The sequence below is a fragment of the Saccostrea cucullata genome, unplaced genomic scaffold (assembly GCF_032062105.1).
Source record: "Saccostrea cucullata isolate Sc308-1 unplaced genomic scaffold, CSIRO_AGI_Scuc_v1 ctg589, whole genome shotgun sequence".
Taxonomy (NCBI): Eukaryota; Metazoa; Mollusca; class Bivalvia; order Ostreida; family Ostreidae; genus Saccostrea; species Saccostrea cuccullata.
Genome location: NW_026920208.1, coordinates 149,774 through 168,646, shown reverse-complemented (window position 1 = coordinate 168,646; position 18,873 = coordinate 149,774). Strand labels below are relative to the sequence as shown.

The following is an 18,873-nucleotide window of genomic DNA, read 5'->3' as shown; positions in this document are numbered from 1 at the left end:
TAATATACACATCTATACATTGTGTCCTAAATAGCTGCAAAGTTTGCTGACAAAAAAACAAGACTGACGTACTGACTGACTGACACTCTGACTGACTGACTGACTGACGGATGGGTCAAAAACATAATACATGTACCTCAAGTAACTTGTTGCGTGGGGTATAATCAATAGTTTTAGTGATTTCCAGTTAACAGAAGCTTCTAAGCATGATGTTATTATATATCTCGGTGTGAAATGCACTCGCAACATATGTCATTAAATTGCACTGACAATCTGAGGTTAAAAAGGGGGGGGGATAGTTTCTACTAAGTATGAATTAGTTAAAAAGAACCATAATACAGTATAAAGTATTTGAAGCAGGGCCTTGACTGGAATTCTTTAGTGTCAAAGGTTTAAGCAAATATGTCAATACTACGAAAAATCTTATTCTCAACCTGAATTTAGGTTAGAATTAAAGCTTGTAAAGGTAATAAACACAAGTTTTAGAGTGATGGGGAGTTAAAAAAATTTTTTAGAGGGCATGGAATATTCAATTCTACCCACTCAAATTGTAACAAGAGATCAAAGTTTGGGTAAGATTTCCTAAATCACTTTATATGGTACTGATCTGAAATTTGGAAAACAATATGTCCATACAAAATTTTTAGTCTCAAACTCGCAATGAATCTGACTTAGAGCCTGAGATAAAATAAATCTGAAATTCCTCTGATTCTAACCCCATGCTTTTACATTGTGACATACACATGTCACAAAATAAAAGCAGGGGTTAGAGAAATATCAGATTAAGATATCAATTTGTTGCCATATGAAATGTAAAACCTTGACTGGAATTCTTTAGAATCAGAGGTTAGCTGACTTTTTCATAGCATTTGTTAGGTCATTATTTCCCAAACATGACAAAGAGCACATAGCTGGTGATGGTGTGACCATTTGGCAGGGGATGCTCACTCCTCCGTGCCACTTGATCCCATCTTTGGGATGTTTTAGAAGTCTATGTTTCCTCTCCTCCTGGTTTATATTGTTTGAATGGACTTTAGAGCATGAATTGTTGAATCTAAATTTTTGAAAAAGTTATGTCCCTTGGCCACCATCTGTGGGAAAAATCCATAGAATCCTCACAGTAGCCTTTATGGTTTTCTGGCTTGTAACTTTATCATCTGACTAGAAAAATAATGTGCATCTTGTTTAGACTGCCTCAAGATGGGGCTACCCATATATCGAGAGAAAAATTAGTGGATTTGTTGGAGCAGGCCCAAATGTTTGGAAGCATTAAGAGGAGAAATATCATTTCTTTCCCTTTTGATTGACCCGGCAAAGGGAGACTATTTTTTCAAAGTGTGGATTCGGGTATACTGTTAGTTTTTGCCATATATTTCTGTTAAAGCATAAATTTCTCCTGAACCTTTATGTTTCATAGGGATGGGTATCGCCACAAATTTTGTATCGCGATATATCACAAGTTTTTCCCACAATACAATGATTTTATATGAAAAGTCATCATTTTTCTAAAAAATATGCTAGAAAAACAAAATTTTACTTTCATGAAATTTTTATGTATATAAAATCAAATATGTTTGGACGGTAAGATGAAGTTCTTTTCAATTTTTACAACATTTTTTATAATTTCTGTAATTGTAATTTGAAAGATTGAACAAATAAATGAATAATTTATGTACTTTATAATATGTACCTAAAGACCGGTATTTAGGTATCCGTATCACGATACGTATCATGCAACAAAAAATCGCGATATATCGGTATTCCGATAAAATCGCACATCCCTAATGTTTCAGATAATGAATTGAATTGTTTACCTTTTGCGTCTTGTCTCTTCTTTTTCTTCCTTGGATAATCGAATTTTTTCTAAACTTTCCTCTAATGGAGGGTCAAAATAACTGTCTCTCAGTTTTTCTTTCGCCAAATCCTCCTCTGTTGGCCACAAACTTCCAGGATTTATTTTGTATCTACGACCATATTTTGCAAAAGTTTTCCTCTGAAATCGTCGAATGTCTTTGGGTTTCCCTGTCATGTGTGATGGGATATATTCAGGTGCCGGTATGGCATTCAGTGTATTCTTTTTTAGTTTAACCTTCAACCTCTCTGGTAAACGACTAACGTCGCGAATGTCTTTTATGGTTTCCTCGACATTTTCTTCTAGTTCATCGTAATTATCAAGCGTGTAATTGCTTGCAAAACTGTAAGAAAGTTGTGTAAATCCATTTCTTGTGCCACAAACAGTAAATGCTCTCGAAAAACGACCCTGCAGTATGGAGGCTGCCATTTTCTTTTTCGAATGTAAAGTTTGAACCAATGACGGATTTAGCTCGTCTAGGAAAATAAAGATTATTGTATCAAAACAGGATGAAAGTCAGTCAAATTATAAATAAGTCTTATGAATAAAGCCCAAATTATGAAAATGACATTATAAGTAGACGAATTGATTTTGAATTTATCAATTATGTAATGATCTAATATTTGTTCCGGAATAGTACCTCATTGGATCTAAAATTACCCTGTTCTAAATTCTCATTTTTAAAAATTAAATATAAAATCCTTAACAATTGCACAACCCAATAATTTTAAAGGTTAATGTAAAAATAATTTTTAGATAAACTGCATAGCCAAACAAGAATTTATTTATTTTATTAAAGTCCGTATTACCGGAAGTCATAATTTGTGCGGAGCGTTTCCAACAGCAACCACAATTACAATAGGTTGACATACATACACAGAGATCTAAGTAAGTAGATTTTCTCGGTAGAGAGTTGTTTTATTTTATAAATCACAACTGATTAGTAAGTAGCACATAACTCTGATCCAAAATATTGATAACTCATATTTATTTCAATGTTTTTTTATCGTTTTTACCGTTCAATTTACCTGACAAGCACTTATGTTAGACCTCATATGCAGTGAAAAACTGGAACTAGGTGCATTTTTTAAAGTTACTCATAAAGAGAATTGTATCAACTTTCAAATTTCAATTAATACCTTGCAGTTAGTTTTTTTGCACTTACCTTAATTTTTAATGGCAAAATAAGATACTCATGAAATTGTGACTATTTTGTGAGAGATTGTATTTTTGCATTTTAAAAAGAATATTCTTTTTATCTTAGTCTAGAGAGGGGCTTAACAAAAAAAAACATTCAAGATGTCGATTGCCGTGGCAATGGCCAGGCACATTTTTGGCCTGAAGCAAGGTGTCACTGGCAACATTTGCTACCATGATGAACAAACCATTGTTTATCCTGCGGGAGCTAACTGCATCCTGTACAACATCGATCAGAAATCACAGAAATTTATTGCTGGAACACCGGGAAGTGAGGGTATGACAGCATTGACTGTCAGTCCAAATCGCAGATATGTTGCCATTGCAGAAAAGGGGGAGAAACCTGTCATTACCATTTATGATTTGCATAGTCTTCGTAAAAGAAAGGTATTAAGCTCAGCGGAGTTTGTCAAATCAACGGAGTATGTCAGCTTGGCTTTTTCACCAGACTCCAAATATCTGGTGGCACAGGGAGGAAAACCTGACTACACACTATTGTATTGGACATGGGAAAAGAGTAAAGTTATGGCTGTACAAAAGACATCAAATCCCAACACTAATGCTCCAGTCTATCAAGTAAGTTAATTACAAATATTTTTTAAGTCAACACTGTCTGGTTGATAATTCTTAGAAACTCGTATTTCAGATGTCTCATATTTAAATATCAATGTTTCTGTGTTATCTTTGCAGGTTAGCTTCAATCCTCAAGATAACACACAGCTCTGTGTTGTCGGAAATGGAATCTTCAAACACTTTAGATACCATGAGGGAGCTTTGAAACCATTCCTGAACTTCCAGAAGATGGAAGCACACAACTATCTGTGTCATGCCTGGGTATCTGACGAGAGAGTCGTGGTTGGAACTGATACTGGTCACTTGTTCTTGTTTGAGCAGGGTGAAGCTAAAAATGAATTTACCCCTGTGCAACACAAAGATGAAAAGTTAGTGTATCTATCATGCTGATTTTATACTACACGTAATACATGAGACTTTTCAATTTGAAATTTATGAAAAGTACATTTAAATAAAAATTTATGGCAATGTTATTGATGTGGATTTGTAGGAAAACAGGTGATGAAGAAAATGATGCTTTGGCCACCATAATCCCACAAGTCACTGCCATTGTTGCCTACTCCAAGGGATTTGCTTGTGCATGTGGACCTGGTACAGTGCATCTGTATGAGAAAACTGATGATAAAGAATACTTCAAGAAAACAAGAGAAATCAAGGTACACGTATATTAAGCATCAGCATATATAAAGCTATGCAGTTTCAATAATTTCTCTGACATTGATTTTTTTAAAGAAATAATTGAAAGATTGAATATGAAGAGAAATTAAATACAAAAATCCCCTTTTCTCCCCAGATTCCCCCTGACAGTAACAGTGCTGACCCTGCCAGTGCTCAGAGACAGGTCATCACTTGTCTGACGGTCAGCCCTTCCGAGGAGACACTGGTCGCCAGCACCAACCAGAGTCAGCTCTACTACATCACCCTACCAAGCGCAGATCTCGGAAGAGTAAGTACAAACTTATCTTTTAAAGAAATTGCGAGGTGTACAAAGAATGTTTCTAGAACTATGAAGAATGTATCAAAGGCAATCTAGCTAAAAAGGTCTACAATCTTATCATACAATTGAGATTTCTTTTTTGTTGTCATTTGAATTTCTTTCCAAAAATAATGTAAACAAATTAGAAATGATAATCTGTACTCGATGCCTTTTTACAGAGTGATGGAGACCAGATTTACTTTGAGACTTTGGCCCAGTCATTCCACAATGGACAAGTTTTGGGTTTGGATGTCTGCATCAGAAAACCTCTAATTGCCACATGTTCATCTGACAAATCTGTCAGAATCTGGAACTATGAAACCTGGTAAGAAATAAAGTTAATGAATTTTATATCTTAAAAGCCATTCTGTATCACTGGTTCAAACAAAAATAGAATTGCTTCTATTATTGTGTCATATTTACCTTGCATTTATTGGTTTTTATAGCAATCTGGAGTTGTACAGAGAATTCCCTGAGGAGGCCTTGAGTATTGCTCTTCATCCATCTGGCTTGTATATTCTTGTTGGATTCAGTGACAAGCTTAGGTTGATGAACTTACTGATAGATGACATTAGAACATTCAAAGAATTCCCAATGCGCACATGCAAAGAGGTAATGAGGATTATTGTAGTCTGAATGAAAAAAAACTGTTTTTTGAATTCAGCATTTTGATTGTACATTTTCTTTTCTTTTATTCTAATTGAAAATGGTATTGAAATCTCAGTGTTATGGTATTCTTTCTTATAGTGTGCATTTAGCAATGGAGGACATCTTTTCGCAGCTGTCACAAGCAATATCATTCAGATCTTCTCTACCACTACATTTGAAAGTGTGTCCAACTTGAAAGGTCATAGTGGAAGGGTCAAGGCCATCACCTGGTTCCCTGATGACAGCAAAATTGTGTCCTGCGGCATGGATGGTGCAGTGTATGAATGGGATCCGTATACAGGAAAACGCACTGGTGACTGTGTGCTCAAGTCCTGCAGTTACTATGGTGTAGCTACCTCACCAGATGGAAAGAACACATTTGCTGTTGGATCAGACAAGACACTCAAAGAAATCACATTGGCAGAAGCTAATGTAAGCTAAGTTTAATAAATGGGAGATGATTTCAATGATTTCCTTAAATTTTAATCCCTTTAAAATTTAAATAATATCATACAATTTTCTGAATCTTTTGCAGATCCTAAGGCAAGTTGAGACTCAGGAGACAATACTGAGCAGTATAGCCATGTCTCACTCTGGTCGTATGTTATTCTGTGGAACAACCAAGGGAACCCTGTGGTCTATGAAGTTCCCTCTCAATGTGCCAGGAGAATGGACAGAACACCAGGGCCATGGTGCTGCCATCACCAAGGTCTGTTATAATCTGTACATGTGTAATTTATCTGTTGGTTCAATAAAGAAAATCCTTCTCTACGAAAAATTTGAAAAATGGTTTTTAAAGAGTTATTTCCCTTTAAATGCTACAGCTAACTCTGTTTCCACTAACAATATTTATTCCACTTGAACAGGTCGGAGAGAATACTCGAAATCGGGTATTATCCGTGAAATCGCATATAATACCCGATATTAGGGTATCGTTGAATCCGCGAAATCGGGTATAGGAGGTGTAATCACCTAATAAAAGTTTAACAATGGGATGTCGCATGTTGCCGAGTTAACTTTCATCAATGCTACCGATAATACCCGATATTAGTCGTTGAACCGCGAAATCGGGTATAGGAGGTGTAATCACCTAATAAAAGTTTAACGCATGTTGCCGAGTTTTTCATCTATATCACTAGCCAATTAAGAATTTGAGCGTCAAGATTAATGCGCCGAGGTCAACAAATACCCGTGAAGCTCAGTACATTTCATGATCTGCACACAAAAAGGCGTTCGATTTGCTTTATATTTTTCATAATGTTGAAAGTAAATGCATCTTCCTAATGTTCATTCCCAACACAACAGAATTGTCAAGTATCAGAATTTGGGAATTTATAATAATTCGACATCAATACGACAAACATGAACAATTTGTAAATAAATCAAATTATACGGAAACACATTTCACACACAAGATATGATGCCATACATGTATAAACAAAGAATTTTCTATCGTATCTAATTATGTGTCATTAATTACTTTCACATTCATCTGGTGCATAAAATCAAATTTATTTATGAATGTATAAATAATGTAATGATAAAAATGTCTAAAATTTCGGCTAAAAAACCCCTCTTTCTCTTTTTCTGAAAATCTTTTTTTCTTATCATTCATACATATTTGCAGAATATGTCTTCAACATTTTAGCAGAGACAGTGATAGTTTCAGGAATACAGCTTATGAGGGAACATAACTATTGATCGTTTCATTTTGCTAAGTCATCAATATTTTACCATTTCTTGGCGACTTCAAAGAAGGGGGGGGGGGGGCTAAAGGCTTCTTGACCACCTCTGACAAAACAACCTCTACATGTGTCCAACCTCTACATGTGTCCAAGAGACCTCTCTTTGAATGTCACGGTCGGTTAAACTCGGTTATATATTTTTAATTGTAGGGAAGATTTATTCATCAAATAAAAATCATATAGGCAAACAAAAAGCGACCTGTTATTTTCTAACACAATATGAGACTACAAGTGACTAGAATTCATGTTTATTTTTTTAAAACATTTTTTCATTATAGATGAGTATTAGGAAAAGTTATTGTAACTTGAGTAATAAGCATCATAGATAAAATAACTAAAAGAAAACTGTGACATATTGCCTATAGAACCAATCAGATAGTGCGTTGTATTAGCATATTATAATGAGGTATAAGATAGCGATATAAAAAAATATGTAGAAGGTAAAGAGATAAAATTTACCCTGTCTATCAAATAGTATAATAAAGAAAGGAAGTGGCTACGATTTTTATGAAATTTTGGTAATGTCCGATGAGGAATTATATTCCCAAAAAATAAGACAAGAGTTTCCAAGGCAATTGAACACTCCATTATTTCAGTTTGTTCATTAACATGTTCATAAACGTAAAAACTATAATAAATGTGAAAACTTGACTATGTGATTCATATTTCAATATGACTGTACCTCGATCTATATTGAGAAATTCAATGTATTATAAGCTCATGAAAAGATGTACACATTTGACTTTTATTTATCCCCCCCCCCCAAAAAAAAGAAGAAAATCCTGTTTATATGACTTCTCGCTCTGAATTTTCACACAAATGCATAAAATAAAGGTAAAATAGCATATCTTGTATCGATTAAAATGCAACCAAAAAGTTTACGGTGTCTTTGACTAAATTGACATAAAAATAAGATACTCACCTTCAATTAGCTATTTTCAACCTGTTTTCCCGTGGGTATTTATTTAAATCTTATTTTTATTTTCTTCTTCTATTCCATTATGGCAGAGATATACAATTATGACTCACTTATACTGTACTCTCTAACTATTAGGAATAATTTATATTTCACTTGAAAGGGACGCCATACATTTTCAGTAAAAATACATAACACGGCGTAAGTCGTTTAATTTCTTAAAAGTTTCACATTTTGTGAATAGTGCACAAATTAGAAAATTAATTATATGGAATACTTTAATGGGAAATAAAGATAAAGACAAACGAAGTGTATAGTTATTTGTTTTTTAGAAATTATACTGAAAAATAATAACGCCATTGTGTCCTCTTTTTTACCTCAGCAGTGTTTGTCGTGTGATTTTAAACTTATTTGACAACCGTATGAATTAGGTTTAATAAAAATAAACCCACAAGATACTGATGTACAAGTAACAGTAACTGATGTAATGCGCCGTTGCTTTATTCTTTTGTTTTTATAGAAAGTTGGACGGAATACCCGATTTATTCAACGATACCCTAATATCGAGTATTATACGCGATTTCACAGATAATACCCGATTTCGAGTATTCTCTCCGACCTGTTGAAAAATATTTTACATAAAATTGATATATCTTTATAGATGAAAATTTCCTATGATGACCAATACTTGATCACTGTGGCAGAGGATGCCTCTATCATTCTATGGAAGATTCAGGATAAAGATGGCCGTGGGTTGAAGAGAGACAAGGACTTTGGATGGGCTGAGGAAATTCTGATCACAAAGAGTGATCTAGAGGAGAAGGTGAGGTTTTATTTTGCAGTTTTCTCAGTATTATGGAACAGGAGTTTTGATCTTATTACTTGTGCTCACGTTTATACATTTTACTTTATTAACAAACTGTATATTTTGTAGAATACAATGATGGCTGATTTGAAAACTCGTGTTGAAGAACTGAAGTCGGAGAATGAGTATCAACTGAGGCTGAAGGATATGAGTTATAATGACAAGATCAAGGAACTGACAGAGAAGTTCATACAGGAAATGGAGGCTCTCAAAACCAAAAATCAGGTCAGTTAATTTCACAATCAGGCCTACTTCACAAAGTTGTCTCCCCTTAAATCTTATCTTTCTGATAATCATAATGTTAGAGAAGGTTTTCATTAGTTTCTGTAAATTTCTTTCTTCTATAAATCATTATTTGGCTCAAAAATAACATTAAAATTCATTGTAAGGTTATCATCTCTCTTCCAGGTGCTGAAAACAGAAAAAGATAAAGAAGAGATGAAACATGAAGAAGAAATGCAAGAAATCATGGAGAAGCATGCCAAAGAAACACAAGATATGGGTAAGTACTGAAATACCTCTTTCACGGAATGATTATACCTTGTACTTTGTACCACAGAGTAACAATGGCAAATCTTGTGCCATATTTCCAATTTTGTTGTGTGCTTATAATGACTGTTTATTGGCCTTTTGTTGACAGAGTCTGCTAACAACCAGAAGTTGATGTTGGAGTATGAGAAGTTCCAGGAGATGCAGAGTAAGATGATGAAAATGCAGGAGGAGTATGAACGTCAGCTGATCGAGAAGGAGGAGAGCAAACAGCGAGACATGGAACGGCAGACTGAGTACTACGAGACCAAGCTACAGGAGATGACAGCCAAACTAGAACAGGTAAGGGGAGAGAGTAAACCCTGGAGTGGAGGGAGGGTACAGACCAGAGTGAGGGAAGGGAACAGCCCAGAGGAAAAATTTAACAAGGCTTCTATTACATACAAAACAATGTTTTAGGATGTGCTTGAATTTAAAAAAAAACACTATTATACAGGCAAAAGCCCCAATGCCAAGTTTGAATTTCAAAAAGCACATAAAATTAATTTTTGATTTTATCATAGGCTAATGATGAATCCCGAGAACAAAACAAAGAATATGAGGAGACCAAAAAACAGATTGAAGAGGATTCTGACAGGGAGATTCTGGATATCAAAAATAACTACGAGATTCAGCTCCGCAGAGAACGCGAGGAGAACATCAAACTCAAAGGAGAGACTGGCATCATGAAGAAGAAGGTAACAAAGAAATTTACAGATTGCAGATTTCTTTTCAAGAAATACAGTATGAGGAATTAGAAACACTTCTAATAAAAAAATTTCATTGTTGTAGTTCATCAGCCAACAACGTGAAATTGATGACCACAAAGAGGAAATCAACAGATTCAAATCCGAGGTCTCTAAACTGAATGGTGAGAAGGAGAAAATGAAGAAAGATATCCAGGGTCTTCGCAAAGAGATCGTGGAGAGAGATGACACCATCCAAGACAAAGTAAGATCTTAATTTGTTAACATCAATTGGTATGCTAAATAATTCTTTGAAGTGTAAATTAAGGTTGTTGGCAGCAAAGAAATAAATTGATGTTATTTTTTCCAGGAAAAGAGAATTTATGACTTGAAAAAGAAGAACCAGGAATTGGAGAAATTCAAGTTTGTGTTGGATTACAAGATCAAGGAGTTAAAGAAACAGATTGAGCCAAGAGAGAACGATATCAAACAAATGAAAGATCAGATTCAAGAGGTAAAAGAGAGCTCTATATGCACACAACTTGACTGCAGTTTTATTAAAAGTTGTCATTCGCTGATTGTGTCTTTTACTTTTTGTAGATGGAAAGTGAGTTGGAGAGATTCCACAAACAGAACACACAGCTAGAGCTCAGCATCAAGGAACTGACCCAGAAATTAAAGGCTACAGACAAAGAGATGCACCTTGAGAGAGAAAAGGTATTAATGCAAAATTAGTTGGAAATAAACAAATTTGGGTTATATTATTTAGCTACAAGGTTGATTTCATTACATGTACTCCTATAAGACAAATTATCACATCATTCATATTGATATTAATATATTTTTACAGGTGCATGACATTAAAGCCAAACTAAAGCAGTTCAAAACAGATCTTCATAACTGTGTGGGGTACATTCAGGATCCCAAGATGTTGAAGGAGACCATCAAGGCCTTGTATGCCAAACACGTTAGAGATGATATTGTAAGTGCTGTAAAGCTCTGATACAAGCTAATTAATGCATTGATAAAGTTGAAATTTATATCGTTTGATGTGATTGGCTTTTTGGCTTTTACAATGTGTGAATAATTGTCTTTTGCAGACTGAGTCAGCCAGTGTTGATGCAGATATTCAGAAAGAATACAGTCGTCAGAGAGAACATTTAGAGAGATCTGTGGCCTCCCTACGTAAGAAGCTGGCCAAGGATTCCGAAATCCATAGGGCTGATAATGTCCGCATCATGCAGGTTTGTATGCCATTAAGATATTGCAATACCAAGGATAAAAAAAATTTTGAAAAATTTAACTGTAGATGGCAATTTATAAATGTTTTTGCATGTATTTGAAATGTTATGTTTTTCTTGCAGGAAAATGTGTCATTAATTAAAGAAATCAATGACTTGAGGAGAGAACTGAAAATTGCTAGAACCCAGATCCATGATCTGGAGGCGGCCCTAGGAATGCACAGCAAGAAGAACAAGAATGATACAGCAGCAGTGGCTGCTTACACCTCCAAAGGACCCAGTGCACTAATGCAGTCCGAAATGGAGGAAAAGAACAAAATTATTGACATGCAGAAGTTAGAAATTAAAAGACTTAGAATGGAAATCACAGACATTGAAATGGGCTCTCGTCCCTCTTCCTCACAAAGACTACCCCCCATGCAGCCTGCCATTGAGAGTGTAGGCTGATGTGTTCTACTGAGTATAAGTGATGGCTTGCTTAGCTAAGAACTCTTTTGTATAATGAGAGAACAATTAGTATTAACTGACCTAACAGTGCTGGACATATTTCAGAAATTATTTTGCACCTTTTTCAGTGAAACTTTTTTGAGATGCCTTATACACACATTTATATTTACTAAAACAGGATCTCCCAGCCTTATTTCTGTGTTTTTCTATAAGCTATTGGCAAATCCCTCCAGATATAATTTAGTCCTCATGATCATGGAATATTTGAAACAGAAAGAGTTTTGAAGGCTATATATATTAGTATCTGTTTTTACGATGTTTCTGTCTGTGATAAATATTTTGAATATGTTCATGTATTTATAAAATAAATTGAAATAAAAAATAAAGTGAAACAGTGGATGAGTTTCTTTAAATACCAATTAGATAATAATTGATATCAACAGAAATATATCTTACAAAATTAAAGATCTAACTAATTTTTTCTTTATATGAATCCTAATACTTACAGTGTATTTTAAATCTTTTGTGGCGGTCAGCTGGGTTTGATCCCCAGTGGTCAGATAGCTCAATCATTAAGCAGTTCAGAGCAGGATTCAAACTAAGGCCCTCTTAATCTCCAGTGAGGTGCGCTCATTTTTCTCCTCTCCTGTTACACTCTCCATCTTAAACTTGCTGCAAAGGTGTCAGGTAACCATGGGTATACAAACCTATTTATTTTAGGGACATATGGTCAATGTTACTACAAAACTAGCATTAAGGACCCAATATGGAAAGCAAAATTTGACCTGTTGGTCTTTAACATACTAAAGATATGGACTTTATCAAAGAAACAGTTCATTCATGTCAAGGTCAAAGTTAATGGAGCTAATAAGCTTAAGAGTGTTGTCATGATTTGCAAAGCATCAATTTACCTGTGTCTGCTACAGGGGTTGTAGATGATAAGAAAGCTGGGATGCATTAAAAAAGGTAGCTACTGTATGTAGAGCTATGACCTTGAGTGATACACTGTCATAGCTTCTTGAGAAAAGTATATTGATATTACATGTAGGTAGCAGGCTAGGGGGTCAACAAATTATTTTTTTATTAACCACAAGATATAACTTAAATTTTGGAATATGATATCTATAGCTATCAACTATCATTTGGCAAAGAAAAATTTCATAAATTTTAGCTTTAAAATTTGATCATTTTATTATATTGTTATTTGGATCTTCCTCTAATGAAGATCAAAGTAGTCTAAAAATGGCCACAACCATCCAGCCCCTTTAATCATAATTATATACTAGTATATATAGCTCCTAGCTATGTTATCTGCCAGGATTCTCAACACATACGGCTAAGAGCTATCCATTTGAGGTTAAATCACACAAAAGTCAAAATGATTAGAGAAAACTAAGTTGTGGAAACAAGCTAAAAAGTATCACTTGACTTTTCAAACATCTATTTTTCAGGGTACCGGGGTACTTAGGGTAAGCCTTTTGATGCCAGATCCTAAAATTAAAGGTCAAGGACAAAGACTGGGTCATATACTTGTGAATACCAAACATGAATAAAATCATAGCAGGAAGGTTTGTAGTGCCTTTTTACAGATTTCAATAAATGAATAAGGACCCAAATTGTATAAGCTTCAAAATAAATCTGTGATCCAATAAAACAAATACCTTCATTGGCCTGTATAGAAATACAGTAAAACATGCTTATGTCAAAGTGCCAGGGACTGATAATATTTTACTTCATTATAAACACAGTCTTTATAATCCCTTAAATTCAAACTATGTTTAGAAGCTTGGGAATGAAAGTCATTTTGCTGCTAAAGTCATTTCATTACTAAAATGTTCACTGCAAGCAGGTTTTACTGATGTGAAACTACATGACTGAAAAACAAATTTTTATACCCCCGCAAACGAAGTTTGGGGGGGTATATAGGAATCACCTTGTCCGTCTGTCCAGCTATCCATCTGTCCGTCCGTCTGTCTTTCTGTCTGTCTGTAACGCTTTCGTTTCCACACGATATATTGAGAACCATTTGAGCTTTTGCAATGAAATTTTGCGTATCAACTCCCTATGGACTACAGAAGAACCCTATTGATTTTGGGGTCAAAGGGTCAAGGTCATAAATTCGCAAAATCTGTCTGTTATAACACTTTCGTTTCCAAGCAATATCTCGAGAACACTTTGAGCTTTTGCAATGAAATTTTACATAACAACTCCTTGTGGCCTCAGGAAGAGCCCTATTTATTTTAAGGTCAAAAGGTCAAAGTTCAAGGTCGTAAATTTATACATTATGTGTGTAACACTATCCCGGGTCCCGGGTTCAAATCCCGGACAATCCATATTCTTTCTTTTTTCGAAATACTTTTTTTTTTACTAAATGATAGTATTCAGCATGTAAAATGAAAAAAAAATTATGAGGTCTGGCTTGTACAAACTCATAAAAGCATCATTACAGTGTGATAAATATTCCATATAAAAAGAATCTCCTATACAAATAATAAAGAATAAGCAATCAAATCTTTATATGCATATTGACATACATGTATTTTATTTGCTTCAGTATTACATGTATACATTTAATAATTCTACAAATTCAGTCGGGGGATCCAACTTTTTCCCTAAGCTGGGGACACGAATTCTCTGAATTAGCTTGTTTAATGCTGTGTTTGCCTCTTAAATGTTCAGAAACAGAGATGAATATTTTTCGAAGAAATGCATATATTATCATTATAATCCAACAGAGCCCCAAAACTAATATAAGTACTCCTGAACAAAGGACCAATTACCAAACCCACAAGTGGTGACTTCTATTGCCTCAAATCTTTCACTTTTCATACCCATTTCACACATATACCGGGGGGGGGGGGGGGGGGGGGGGGGGGGGGGGGGGAGGGGTCAGCGTTTTCCAACGGGGGTCCATGGTATCTTTTTTCTTGTTTTAGTATATACATTTTATAACCTGGTAAATTCCAGGGGGGGTCCTGAACCCCCCCCCCCCGACCCCCTCTAGATCCGCGCATGCATGGGCCTTATAAGTCACCTGAGTATCATATATTGTAACAACTTTCCAACAATTGAATTTGATTCTTAAATCAGAGGCCATAAAGAGGCACCATTGCATATCATAACTATACACTTAGCATGCTTACTTTGGTTACTTACTACCCAGAGGTAGATCATAGTAACAAAGAGAAAGTGCATTTCCACTTTATCAGTTGTGCATCCCATCCCAAGGGAACCATTGACCCTGGGGCCACATCTTCCAAATTTTGGAAATTTTATGAATTCTATTTTTATCATGTTGTTGATTAATACTTAAGTGCAGATTTCAAAGCATTAAATAATTTTCAGACTATGTACCCCGGCCATCTCACCAAGTACCTCTGACCAAGCTAGGGAACCGGAAATTGACCATTTGGAAGAGGCAGCTATTTCTTCATCATAAATATGTACCAAGATCATTGGCATAATACCCTGGAGCAAAGGAAAATATTTTCAAAGAATTCATGCATTTCACTATACATGTATAAACATTAAAGCCCCGCCCCTAACACCAGAACCCCAAAAACCAAGGGGCCATGAAATTCACAATTTTGGAAGAGGCAGCCTTATTCAACATAACTATACACTTGGTTACTGTATTTAATTTCCACCAACAGAGAAGAAGAATTTCAATGAATTTATGCATTTCCACTATATAATTAATAGAGCCCCACCCTAACACCAGAACCCCTGACCCTGGGGCCATGAAATTCACAATTTTGGAAGAGGCAGCCTTATTCAACATAACTATGCACTTGGTTAGTTTTATTTAATGCCCATGAACAGAGAAGAAGAATTTCAAAGAATTTATGCATTTTCACTATATATTATCTATGTAACCACGCCCAGCATTAGAACCCCTAACCTTGGGGCCATGAAATTTACAATTTTGGAAGATGCAGTCATGTTCAACTTAACTATGCACTTGGTTAGTTTATTTATTGACCTGGAGCAGAAAAGAAGAAGTTCAAAGAAATAAGGCATTTTCTCTGTATAATTTATTAAGCACCGCCCTAGGACTAGAACCCCTGACCCTGGGACCATGAATTTCAAAATTTTGGTAGAGGACTCAGTGCTGATTACAATCATACCAACAGTTTGACTGCTTGATGTGGAGGAGTAAAGAAGAAGATTTTTAAAGATTGCACTAATTTTTGTGGTTTTGGCTCCACCCCCACGTACAATGAAATTCACAATTTTTGTTCCCCTTCACCCATAGATGCTATATGCCAAAATTGGTGGAAGTTTTTTCAGCTGTTTCTGAGAAGAAGCTGAAAATGTTCAAATGTTAATGCACGATGACGAATAAAGTATGTATATACATAGTAAATATCCATGGACAGAGAAGATTTTTTTCCCCAAAGAAATTGTATATTAGAGCTATAGTTTATTGGTTCAGAAGAGCCTTATAGGCCTAATTCCAAATCCCTACATGACCCAGAAATTATGAAATTCAAAATAAAAAGTTTGTCTGCTGAATGGCAAGAGGCCCACAGGCCTTATAGGTCACCTGAGCATTATGCAACAACTTTCCAGTTATTGAATTTGATTCCTGTTTTAAGCCAGATGCTATATGGCATTCACAATTTTGAAAGAGGCACCATTGATCATCATAACAATAGACTTAGCAGTTGCTTAGCTTGATTACTGAATACCCGTACACAGGGTAGGGGAACAAAAATGCATTCCAACTAATCAGTAATATTCAGCAATAATCAGTAGTGCCCCTAACATAAACCCCTGACCCTAGGTCCACACATTACACAAATTTTAAAAAGGCACCCTTAAAATTGCCTATCAAAGAATAAATGAATGTTTTATAAATACAAAGGAGCAGATTTCAAACAATTAATTCATTTTCAGTATATAAGTCTGAGAGCCCCCCACCCCCCATCCTTGACCCTGGGGCCTTGAAATTCACAATTCTGCAAGATTAGGGCCCTTGCTCATCATAACTATATAGGTAGTTCATCTGCTTCATACCCAGAGACAGAGAAGAAAATTTTCAAAGATTTAATGTATTTTCACTATATAATCAATAGAGCCCCGTCCCTAACACCAGAATCCCTGACCCTGGGGCCATAAAATTCACAATTTTAGAAAAGGCATTCTTGCTCATCATAACTATGTACTTAGTATAATTAATTCCTAGGAGCAGAGAAGAAGGTTTTCAAAGAATTCATGTATTTTCAATATATAATCAAACGAGCCCTGCCCTAACACCAGAACCCCTGACCCTGGGACCATAAAATTCACAATTTTGGTTGAGGCACTCTTGCTCATCATAACTATGCACTTATTTAGTTTATTTAATACCTAGGAGCAGAGAAGAAGATTTTCAAAGAATTCATGTATTTTCACTATATAATCAATAGAGCCCCCCACTAGAATCCTTGACCCTGGGGCCATAAAATTCACAATTTTGGTTGAGTCACTCTTGCTCATCATAACAATGCACTTAGTTAATTTATTTAATACCTAGGAACAGAGAAGAAGATTTTCAAAGAAATCATGTATTTTTCACTATATATAATCAATAGAGCCACACCCTAACACCAGAACCCCTGACCCTGGGGCCATAAAATTCACAATTTTGGTAGAGGCACTCTTGCTCATCATAACTATGTACTTAGTTGGTTTATTTAAAACCCAGGCGCAGAGAAGAAGATTTTCAAAGAAATAATGCATTTTCACTATATAATTATTTAGCCCCGCCCTAGCACTAGAACCCCTGACCCCAGGGCCACGAACTTCACAATTTAGGTAGAGGACTTAATGCTGATTACAATCATACAAACAGTTTGAATGCTTGATGTCCAGGAGTGAAGAAGACGATTTTTAAAGATTGCATTAATTTTAGTGGTTTTGGCCCCACCCCTCAGGCCCCAGGGGGGCAGGGATCATGAAATTCACAATTTTTGTTGCCCTTCACCCATAGATGCTTTGTGACAAAGAACTATATGCGGTATATTACATATATATGCCCCCACAAAAGTCAAATTTTGAAAACTTCCTGAAATGTGCTGAATTCAATAAATTGTATGAGAAATATAAATTAACAGAAAATATTATAGTGTCAAAGCAGTGTATTCACAATTTTTGTTTTTATGACGTCACAAACTAGTCCGAATTTATATCCTTTTTCAGAAAGAGGACAAAATGGACAAAATTTCAACAATTTTAGCTTTAAAATTTATAGAGCGCATGTGTGTTCAGGAACAATATTGACATATTACATTGATATTATCATTCTTCACATTATATCAAAATATTGATCCTGAACACACATGCGCTCGGTGACTTTTACTCAAAATATCGACGAAATATGTATATTTTTCTGTAAAATTCATAAAAAACTGAAATTTACGTCATGTTTGTGACGTCATTACGTACATATGGCGTCATTACTTATGAAAATATTCAGTGCTTTGAAGTCAGCATATACTCCCCTGTTTAAGAACTTAATAATATCTCCATCAAAGTTTGATTTGGGGGGCAAATATTGGTTATTACCGAATAAAGTTCTTTGGTTGAAATTGGTTCAGTGGTTGCAGAGAAGAAAGCTGAAAATGTTCAAATGTTAACACATGATGGACGACGAAAACGGATAGCAATAGGTCACCTGAGCACAGGTGACCTAAAAAGAGACAAAGAGAAGGATTTTCAAAAAAATATATAATCTATTTTACTAGAAATGAAATTCACAATTTTGGGAGAAGCATCCTTGCTTATATTGTAACTATGCACTTAAATTGGTTTGTTTGTCAACACCCAGAGGAGGAGAGGAAGATTTTGAACACATCATGTAACTAATATGATGTACCATACTTTAAGGTAGCCATGGTGTTCCATAGCCTGGAGTACTGGCTTGGTCAAAACTCAAAATACGGGGATGAATGCTGTACATGGAATTCAGATATCTATACTCATAGAAAATCTAAAACTACATTTTAGAGATGGGCATGGATGTCTGCTGTCTTATGTTCATTTTAGTATAAGCAAAATGAAACAAGAAGTGTTTGTCAACCACTGATGCCCCTATGCTGAATGTTTTGGATTAATTAGATTTAATATTTCTTTAATACACAAAAAAATCTACTTTTCTTCAGCATTAGGGATAAAGTTTACAGTACTTTCTGAAAATGCAAGGCTGTATTGATCAA

General features: G+C 35.2%; 2 protein-coding genes across 2 annotated transcripts; one reads left to right on the top strand and one right to left on the bottom strand.

Annotated features, from left to right (window-relative positions):
- Nucleotides 1–1,790: 1,790 nt before the first annotated feature.
- LOC134244892 (large ribosomal subunit protein mL64-like) lies at nt 1,791–2,309 on the bottom strand. The gene has a single exon (XM_062727129.1). It carries the CDS (start codon nt 2,279–2,281, stop codon nt 1,811–1,813), a length of 471 nt encoding a protein of 156 aa, XP_062583113.1. The 5' UTR covers nt 2,282–2,309; the 3' UTR covers nt 1,791–1,810.
- A 393-nt stretch (nt 2,310–2,702) lies between these two features.
- LOC134244961 (cilia- and flagella-associated protein 57-like) lies at nt 2,703–12,060 on the top strand. Its single transcript, XM_062727220.1, has 20 exons — nt 2,703–2,744; nt 3,122–3,625; nt 3,740–3,990; nt 4,113–4,278; nt 4,416–4,568; nt 4,778–4,923; nt 5,045–5,210; nt 5,346–5,678; nt 5,782–5,955; nt 8,569–8,730; nt 8,842–8,997; nt 9,181–9,274; nt 9,413–9,603; nt 9,825–9,998; nt 10,093–10,251; nt 10,357–10,500; nt 10,587–10,703; nt 10,837–10,968; nt 11,087–11,230; nt 11,351–12,060. The coding sequence occupies exons 2-20, from the start codon at nt 3,152–3,154 to the stop codon at nt 11,672–11,674; spliced, it is 3,660 nt and encodes a 1,219-aa protein (XP_062583204.1). The 5' UTR covers nt 2,703–2,744; nt 3,122–3,151; the 3' UTR covers nt 11,675–12,060.
- The last annotated feature ends 6,813 nt before the right edge of the window (nt 12,061–18,873 follow it).

Bases quoted from the DNA above. Each gene is read 5' to 3' on its own strand.
- LOC134244892 (XM_062727129.1), bottom strand. From the start codon at position 2,281: ATGGCAGCCTCCATACTGCAGGGTCGTTTTTCGAGAGCATTTACTGTT.
- LOC134244961 (XM_062727220.1), top strand. From the start codon at position 3,152: ATGTCGATTGCCGTGGCAATGGCCAGGCACATTTTTGGCCTGAAGCAA. The intron at 5,211-5,345 runs GTAATGAGGATT...TCTTTCTTATAG, and splicing joins CAATGCGCACATGCAAAGAG to TGTGCATTTAGCAATGGAGG. The intron at 10,704-10,836 runs GTATTAATGCAA...ATATTTTTACAG, and splicing joins TGCACCTTGAGAGAGAAAAG to GTGCATGACATTAAAGCCAA.